The sequence below is a fragment of the Juglans regia genome, chromosome 7 (assembly GCF_001411555.2).
Source record: "Juglans regia cultivar Chandler chromosome 7, Walnut 2.0, whole genome shotgun sequence".
Lineage (NCBI taxonomy): Eukaryota > Viridiplantae > Streptophyta > Magnoliopsida > Fagales > Juglandaceae > Juglans > Juglans regia.
The window spans coordinates 9,861,225-9,871,228 of NC_049907.1; the positions used below are offsets into that span (position 1 = coordinate 9,861,225).

The 10,004-nt window shown below is 37.7% G+C and overlaps 1 protein-coding gene across 2 annotated transcripts; it reads right to left on the minus strand.

Annotated features, from left to right (window-relative positions):
• Nucleotides 1–391: 391 nt before the first annotated feature.
• On the minus strand, nucleotides 392–7,440 carry LOC108996472 (mitochondrial adenine nucleotide transporter ADNT1). Of its 2 annotated transcripts, none has more exons than XM_018972399.2 (8): nucleotides 6,791–7,440; nucleotides 6,360–6,408; nucleotides 5,729–5,892; nucleotides 5,162–5,199; nucleotides 4,619–4,731; nucleotides 4,202–4,315; nucleotides 2,502–2,846; nucleotides 392–768 (listed from the first exon to the last, which is right to left on the minus strand). In XM_018972399.2, exons 1-8 carry the CDS (start codon nucleotides 6,943–6,945, stop codon nucleotides 685–687), a joined length of 1,062 nt encoding a protein of 353 aa, XP_018827944.1. In that variant the 5' UTR covers nucleotides 6,946–7,440; the 3' UTR covers nucleotides 392–684. The 2 variants fall into 2 exon arrangements, with proteins under 2 accessions (XP_018827944.1, XP_018827945.1); XM_018972400.2 differs by having other exon boundaries at nucleotides 4,619–4,728; nucleotides 6,791–7,422.
• Between the last annotated feature and the right edge of the window lie 2,564 nt (nucleotides 7,441–10,004).

Sequence of the window (10,004 nt, forward strand, 5' to 3'; positions counted from 1 at the left end):
GAAAGCTTGATTATGTTCTTTGTTTCTTATTCCTCAAATTCCTTTATATCCTCAACAATTTTGTACGTAATTACTGGATAATGTCCAATGTATTAAATATGTAGTATGAAAAATGGAGTTACCATATTGGGACACCTCTGAATCTAGAACTTTCTATGAACACAGCAACGTGTTTCCACTACATATTATCACCATATCTGATTCAAGCTTTCTAGATAATTCAAACCAGTTGGGAATAGAACCATATTTATCTCCATAACTTTGTTTGATGTGAGAGCAAAGTTAGATTCTAACGATTACACTTCTGCCTTCATCCTGATTTCCAAGTAAACAAACGATCTACGGAGAGAGAGAGAGAGAGAGAGAGAGAACTAAGGAACAATCACATCGAATATACTTGGAAAAAAGCTTTTTTAACTCTTATGGAGAGGCACGAAATGCATTGTTTTATTGTCAAGGCATTTATTGATACAGCATATAAATGAGAAGATGAAAGCTAAAGCTTCACAAGGAAACATAGACAGGAAAACAAGGGAAAACAATTTATAAACACAAATTCAAACTTGCTTCTAACTGATTCTCGGAGAAACGAGAAGAAATAAATTATCCCTCATTTATCTCTCGTCACCTTGCCTACAAAAATAGCATACTTGGTTAACTAATTACCATGGACTTTACTGCACTTCAGTCTGATATTCTGATCTCAACTCCCAGAATGTCCTTCACCATCTCGTATGTCACAAATGCAATTGCTATAGATGGAACTACCTGAACAAGAAAGGCAGCACATCAAACAAGTCCTTAATGCAGGGAAAAGATACGTTCATTCAACTTTAACAAAAGAATATCAGCAACATTTAAATGAGTTGATTTGAAAGGCAAAAAGTCTATGGACGAGTAAGGAACTGATTTGCAATATTTAACTGCTAATAGACTATGCTTGTACAGATCATAAAAGGGCATGAATCTGTGGCTCTAAGGCACAACGGCCGCCTACCCTCAAAGTACAACCACTTTTCACATCTAACCCTGAACATCAATCATAGAAGTTTTCCACAACCGCTCTACAAATTCTAGAACACTCATTCTAGACTCTGAAGAATAGAATTTTTTTATCGGCAAATAAAGATTTTATTGATGAGGAATAGGTAGGGCTGTAAACAAACAATACTACTTGCTCATTGAGGGGGATTTAGAGACCTATTTTTCCAATCTTTGTTACTTTGGCTAAGGCTATTGTATTAGAGGGGGTAAATTTTAATGGCAAGTATGCTTCTTTCTTTGTTCGTAGGCAGTAATTAGGTATTTCTCTCTTGTATACTACCTATGTACTTGGGCTATGCCTAATTATGAGGATCAATAAATTTTCTTTCTTACCAAAATAAATAATTAAACAATACTACTCGACAAGCCGCTCGAGATTGGTTCATACAAACTCGAATTCGGCTTGACTCATTTATTAAAGAAGCTGTTCGTGAATATAAAATTATGATCGACTATTAAATGATACATATAAAACTCGGCTTGGCTCGAATGAGTTCGTATAAAATCAAATAACTTTGTATTTATTGTTTTTTATAGTATTCTCTATATGTATAATAAGAATATTTAAAATACTAAATATGTTACCTGAATCCTTATGAATTTAATTGTTGATATATGTATATACAAACTTCATAAAGATTTAGCAAAAAGTCAAAATTTTTAGATAAAGTTATAAAATACAATATAGATAATATATTTTATCCAGCTCGTGAACAAGCTCAAATACTAAACAAGATGCTCGTGAACATAAAATTCAACTTGATGAAAAGCTTGAGCTCAACTTGTGTTTGAATAAAAATTAAACAAATAAGCTTGACCACCAATTACTCGCTCGAACTCAGCTCGTTTACACCCCTAGGAATAGGCATAGCCCAAGTACACAGGACATATACAAGAGCTAGAGTGTGAAGAATAGATACCCCCACAAAACGACATTTGCAGCTCTACAGGACCCACATCCAGATGCACCTTATGTTGGACATCCAACAGGCCAGAATTTCTAAAACTGGATGGTTCTTAATCACCTAATTCGTGGAGCACCACAACTACAAAGATGGTAATGGTTCAAAGGATCAAAACTCTCTAAGATAAACCTCTCTAGTATCCATACACACCAATAAAAAAAATATCCATACACAATGGATACTTGGCTAGGAAGCCAAATAAAAGTTCAACACGACACATTGGCATTCATAGGATATAGAGCTTTCTTTTTACCTCCTCCCAGCCAGCCAGTGGTATTTTAGTCCTAAATCTTGTATTTTCTCTATTTGATGGAAAGAAGTGCCATAGTATCTCAGTGTCACAAATAATGGCAATTCCCTTAGCAGGTGACCTAAAATTTCAATTTGGTAGTGCAGACCAAACATTCTATTTGGAAAGTTCCAAACCAGTTAAACCTAACGTGTTCCCACATTTCTTAAAACATAGATTGCAAAGAATAGAAAGAGACTGACCTTCACAGAATTGGGGACCAAACCCTTGTACAATGCCCCAAAGCCCTCATATCGAACGGTTTTTCTGAACGCGTCGATCATACCGGTATATTCAAGTGGGGCCTTGCTCCTCCCATCACCAGTGACAATAGAAGCAGCATTACTCCATCCCACCATCTGCATCCGTCTACGTATGACATCAAGAGGATAAGCAACAGTTTGCCCAACAGTCCCAGCAGCAGCCCCACATGCCAGCCGTGTTGTCACACTCAACTCAGAGTCTTCAACCAGTCCAAATGGTCTAGTTTTAACTAACCAATCCTTTAGAGATTCATACACAGCAAAGTTCAGACCCACATATGGAACCTGCAAACATCAGATACTAATATCATACTACATTTGAGAGAAATGTTCTTCTGATTTCATATTAAAATCCAGCGAGACAAGTTTAAGGTGCTAAAAGAAAATGATTAATTAATATCAAGTATCAGCACAGAAGGGAACAAAAATATGTTTCTAAAACTTGAATTTCTTCACCCTTGCTACAATTTTGTCTTCCCCAGTTGCCTATCTACAGCAGAAGAAAATATAGCATAACTATTGACATCTATCCCACCAATGCATTTACACATGTTTGCGTGTGAGTGGGGGCAGACAAGTGTCTGCGTGCATGAAGGTTACACCATTCAAAATAGAAATCAACTGAAGCACAGATCATTATTGAAGTGCAAAATAAACTGAGACTTTATGCAAGGAGCTCAGCTCTCTAAATTCACTCACTCCCTCCTTCCCTTCCTCCCTCTCTCTCATGTGTACATTATTTCTTTTTCATTGTTAACAAAGCAGGAAATTTCAACTTTATAAAAAAAATAAAAATAAAATAAAATAAACAAAAACCAGGAACATTCCTCCATTTTTCCACCGAATTCTTTCTGCTATGCTAGAACAATAAGCACTCAATCTCCATGATCAAGAATTCCACACGGCACTCATAGGTTAATGAGGCATGTTGCAACATATAATTCAAAAAATTAAAACCCCTAGGGGTTGGCTCAAGTGGTAAAGGCCTTTGACATGGTGATATGCTCCCTCCAAATCTAAGGTTTGAAATCCTCTTAGAGTGCAAACAATTTCTAAGGTCCATTGGACTAGGGGAACTTCCCCTTAAATTAACCGAGGTGCACTTGCGGGAAGCTCCTAGCCAATGGCCTATGCACCCTCACGATTAGTCGAGACATTGTTCACGAACACCCGGTGCTAATAAAAAAATTCTAAAAAGCAACATTCTTCATGAGCAAGCTAAAAATGTTCAAGAACATACAGCAACGTGATTCGGGCAAAAAAATCAACATCAGTGACAACAGGGGAAGTGTTGAAAACCTGACACATAAAAGGCCCCGTCGAAAACTAATTTCATACTAGAAAATCAAGATACCAGACTCAAGTACTTGGTCATGTTGAAACCTGAAATTTCATCGGCATCTCTTTTTATTATATAAATAAATTTCATCAGCATCTATATTCTTTTGATGAAAGTAAAATATCATCATTGGTACATTTAAAATCTCCGCAAGTGAGAGGGCCACATAATTGTCAAGACAACTAGGGCTTTAACTGCATGTAGATGAAGATACAAATACTAGCATAGACTTCACTTTTTATCATCCTGGTTGTAACTACCCAGTCCAACATAACAGCAGAAAAAAATAAAAATTGCTTACAACTCCAATCACAGAAGGAAGCCAACCCTTGTATAAAGCCCGTGGGCCTTCTTCCCTAAGCACGGTTGATAGCGCGTGGAATATTCCTCTGTACTGATAAGGAGAATTTTCCGTCTGCAATTATAAGTCCCATGAAATTTTAGATCCAATAAATGGGAATTAGCTATGCACAGTCCTTAATAACCCAAAAGATGAATAGCTTAAACGAAATATGTTGCCATTTATTGTAATAAATAAAATAACTAAAAACCAAATCCTCCAGGAAATTAAAACATTGCTGTTTGCATCTTATCTTAAATAGAGGTATTGGTGTTCCCAGCAACTTCCATAAAATGGGATAGAAGACAAGCCTAGATAATTCTTCCAGGAACATATTTACTTTAAGTTATGAGTCTATGATGATAGAAGACCACGTACCTGTACAGTTAACCTGCCTCGTACCATGTCCATTGGATAAGTTGCAGACATGGCAATTATTCCAGCACACGCCCCAGCCCCAAGACGCAAAAGAGGAGTGAGCTGAGCATCTTCTGCACAAAATAACAAGAAAAGTGTGTAAGACAATATGTCCTCTATTAACTGCCATCTTTCCATTTATGAATCCTCAGACACTGAATGAAGTTCATCTGAGTTAATGTTATGATCATGTCCTACTAATAAAGTTCTTGAGTAGGTCAGAAGGAAAACAAGCAAATGTACAAGTCACATCCAGTACATAATGCATTACTTAATGTACAATGAAGGTAAACTGGATTCTTTATGCCTTCATTGATTTAATACATGGCAATGAAGGAATGAAAAAGGCACCATCTGATAGTTCTTTTACAGGCATCCCTTCCTTTTCTCTCCAAAAAACTAAATCAAATTATTATGTCTAGACCAAGTCTCCATGGTGTCTTGTTAATGCATAAACAACTACATAACCCTTCAATGACACAATGATGTTAAAGAAGAACATACCATTGCCAGTTTGCTGCTGATATAGACGCAAAATGCCCCTGCCATTACAAGAAGGGAAACTTTAATCAATAGACCTCACTACTGCAACATCGAAGGGTACATAACTAAGGTATTTGTGTACAGTATGCAAGAGGATAATGAAAAAGGTCATAAACGTCTATGATTATTTTACTATGGCCCATCATTGGACCTCAAAAGGTAGTATTGTCATGTCACGTTATGATTACTTCAATTTGACAGAACAGAAATGCACATAATGTAAAGTAGCCGAACAGTATAATAAAGTTTTTCTCCTTTAGAAAGTTTGATGAAATTTAGAGTAACAAATACGATCATCAACTTCACGCAAGATAGTTGCATGTCTATAATCAACAGCAATCAACCAAACTCAAAAGACCACGCTCCCAAAAAACTCGGTTTCGCCCAAGAATTTCACCAATGTTTCCAACATAGAAAATTACAATTCAAAAGTTGGGCCCAAAATAAAAAGTTCGAGAGCACAATTTAAAAGCACATGCCAGAGACCAATATAATCTATTCACATAAACATCGAGCAGAAAACTTTACTTTGAAGCCTGCTCATAGCTGAAGAACTTGACCGCAGAGTTTGGCACAATACGTGCACAATTAGTTCCATTTCCTTTGAACAGTCCACGAAAACCCTCAGTTCTCCATATATATTTCAAGCCTTGAATCGTTCCATTGTATTTTATGTTATGGGGATTCTGGACCTGCATATTATCCAAGCTAATTAACATATCATTATGGGATTTTGCATGGAACAGGAAATGCTCCAGACTAACGAATTTGGGTCCATAACCATGGAAAAGGAAATCTTGTCACCTTGTGGCACTTACCAAAGAGGCCCTATTGCCCTATTGATTAGTATTACATAGAAGAAATTGCCATGGAGATTAATATAATTAAATCTGATGTGCATAGAAGAACTTGAGATTTTCAACCCCAATCAAGAATAGTTCATGATCAGGGACCCTTTTCAATCAGATCAAAGGGTTGTTTCATAAAATGTACTTCAAAGCATTTGCTCCATAGATAGGTATATATATCCATATGAAAAAATCATGTAAAGAAGGGGATATCTTTGTTAATGAGTTTATACATATATAAACAATAATGAATTATTCAATTGAAATAAATTTAAAAAAAAAACGAATTATTCAGTTGAATTTCAACCAACCTGGAGCAATATTTTTAACCTTTCTAATGGAGCAACAGCTGTGCGTGACCTGCATAGAAAATAAAAAATTTATTCTACGAAATGAAAATATCACTACCGCAAAGAAGAGAATTGGAAAAAAAATGCACAGTATGTTCAAAGTTAGTGATACCGAAGTTTTCCCAGGCAGCTACATTTTACAAATCTTGGATAATTCATCAACTACACTGGATGCAACACAGTCTTTCTGATTCCAACTCACAACAAGATTCAAAATCCATCATTTTCCCCATTTTTCAATAATAAGCCAGAAATTTAAAAAGAATAAATAACAAAAAAAAAAACAAAAACAAAAGGGAAAAAAGGTCCCATTCCTTTCAGATTTCCATTTCCATTTCCCTTTTATAAACCAACATACTATCAATGAAAGAGATAAGGAAGATGGAACTCACACTCCTCCAGCGACTCCACCCGCGACCAGAGACTTGCAAATGCTGAGAACAGCATAGCTCGGAGCCTTCACGCCCTCTCTAGCTAGCTTTGCCTCCCCCGCAAAATTCACAAACTTCGACACCGCCAATTCGCTCTTCACATCCTCCGAAGCCATTGGAAGTAGAAAAAAAAACAAAAAAAGAAACTCCTTGGAGAATAACCAGCAAAAGCAACCAGAACCCTACGTCGCTGTTGCACTCGATCTCGGCTTCACGGAGTTCTATTTCGGCGATCGATCGGTTCGGATCTACGGCGAGTATTTCAAAAGGCGAGCCTTCCGCAGTTCTGTACGTAGTCGCAGAGTGTGGTAGTGACGGCTCGGGAAGCAGAAAGCGAGGGTTTAACTGCGGGATTGCAATTAAGCGACGGCGTTTCTTTATTGTGCCAAGCATGCGCAACGCGCTTCCTGAGAGAGTGAATGTACGTGCTCGCTCGGATCAGTTGCCGTGTTTGGTAAAGCACGTTGGGCAAAGGCAATGATGAATGAACAATCTCGTCACTCACCGGAACCATCCAAAACTACAAAAGTAAAAAAAGACGGAAAAAAAAGTTCCTCTCTCTATTCTCTCGTACAGAGTAGAGATTTTCCTGCTTAGGAAAAAAAAAAAAAAAAGTAGAGATTTTCCTTTCCTGCCTTCGTGTATCTGCTTTTGGTTTTCTACGGCTGAGAACTTGAGTAAGTTTTATGAAAAGATATCTTTTATTGCAGAAGAGACTATGGAAGTGTTAGTGGAGATGGAGTTGTTAGAAGAGGCGATCTTCATAGGGGAGCAGCGTTTAATTATCAAGCTGTTTATTGAGAGACATTTTAATAGAGAGGCGTTCAATCAAACTATGAGACGAATCTGGAGATCTATGAAGAGCATTAAATTTCGTGATCTAACATTAGTACTGATGCTAGTTGAATTTGAGGAGAGTCGCGACAAAGCACAGGTACAACGCGATGGACCCTAATCTTTCGATAAACAGTTGGTGTTGACTAAAAACTTTGAGGGCCAGTCGCAGGTGCACGAAATTAAAATGATGGAGGCTGCTTTTTGGGTTCGAATACACGATTTGCCTTTAATGGCTTGTAATGAATATGTGGGGAGACTAATTGGGAAGTTGATGCATTGAGGTTGATCTAGAGCAAGATGATCTAGCTTGGGGAGAATTTATGCGAGTTAGAATTAGCTTGGATATTACGAAACCTTTGATGCGACGTAAGAAGGTTGCTCTGAGTTCTCAAAGGGACTGTTTGGTTTCATTCACCAATGAGCATTTGCCAGATTTCTATTACCAGTGTGGCTGCTTGGGCCATAGCATCGAGATTGTGCAGCATGGAAGTCACGATCTACATCTCAGGCTTCGGAGAATTTCCCTTATGGGCAATGGTTGACAGCGGCGCCACCTACTGGATGGGGTGGTCGTAAACAATCAACAGTGCAGAGGGATCTTGTGGGAGAGTGGCATCGAATTCAACAGAATCGACGAGAAAAGAGGATCATGCAACATAATTGGAGAGGATGCCAACGAGGGAAACTAACTCGACGGAAAAGATGGATGATGGGAATCAATTTCTTAACGTGGATAAGGTTTTCCCAAAGGTGACGATTACAAAAGAGTGGGAACTACAAAGGAATCAGGGGGTTTTAATAAAAGAGATGAACTGGGGACTAACAGTCCAGTCCTTGGCGATGTCGTTTTGGTTGACATTGGGCCAAATACAGGCCAGGGTGATGGCCCAAGTTCCTCAGCTCTAATTCAGTCTCATGGGCCGAACGTTAAGAAAATAATCAGAAAACCAAAGTCCACTTCAGTGACCATTGGGGGAACAAGAGAAGCAACGGTCAAGAACCTGCAGAAAAGGGAAGCAACAGTGTTAGGGAAAGAGGATCAGAGGGCTGCAAAGAAGGTCTCCTTGCACTTACCTGAGGGTTTGTTGAGGAGAGTGATGAGAATGTATCGGCGGTGGCTTTAAGTCAGCCCCACTGAGAACCATGAAGCTTTTAAGCTGAAATTCTCATGAACTTGAGAACCCACGAGGAATTTGTACCCTTCATGAAATGATCAAGAAGGAAGACCCCAAAGTTGTCTTCTTACAGGAGACAAAGGTGACATCCAGAATAATAGACAAGTATAAATTTCATTTGGATTTGTTAATTGCTTAAGAGTGGATTGTAGGGGTAGGAGTGGTGATTTAATGCTAACGTAAAAAGAGGAAATTGATTTGCATGTTCTTAATTACTCTCACCACATTCATGTTGTGATTAAGCATGATTTTGATAGAAATAAGGATTGGTTCCTAACAAGCATATATGGCCACCCTAAGGCAGCATGTAGAAATGAAACCTGGGATTTAATTCGGTTTCTTTCCATTACAGTTGAAAAACCATGGCTAGTTTATGGGAATTTTAATAAGGTATTGGACCCAAATGAGAAGTGGGGTGGAAGGGTGAGACCAGAGAGTCAAATGGAGGCTTTTAGATCTGTTTAAATGAGTGTGAGATGAAGGATATGGGATTTGCTAGCTCTTGTTATACCTAGTGCAATAGAAGAGAGGCTGATGACAGAATTTGTGAGAGGTTGGACAAGTGTTTAGCAAATGCTAATTGGGTTGATTTTTTTTCCACTGCTAATGTTCAACATGGGTCTGGTTCTTACTCAGGTCATGTGCCTGTTTGGTTGGACACAAATGGTGCTTTTTCAAAGTAGAAGAGGAAAAATGATGTTCAGGTTTGAGGCTACGTGGGTGGGTAAAACAGATTGTGAGCAGATTATAGAGGACACTTGGCAAGGGGAGACTACTGACTCACTCAAAAATGAGTAGTACAAAGGCTATCCCAAGTGCAGGAGGGTGTCGCGTAATAATTAAGAATAAATTGTTAGATCGTCTCCTCAGGAAAAGTTACTTAAAATCAAACTCGTTTAAAATGGTGAAAATATTCACAAAGAGAAAATAAAAGTAGTGGTATGTGCAATGAATGGAAAAGTGCAACGGAAATGAAAAAGGTACTAGTCATGGACTAGATTCATATTTTTGAATTTTTTTTTGTGTCGAAATGAAACGTAAAAAACTAACAAATTAAAATTAACAATCAAGAAATCAACTAAGCAAAACAATCTTAATTAATCTGAAAATTAAACAAAAAAAAGAAATTATTTAAGTCTCAATTAAGGTTTAATTAATCTAAT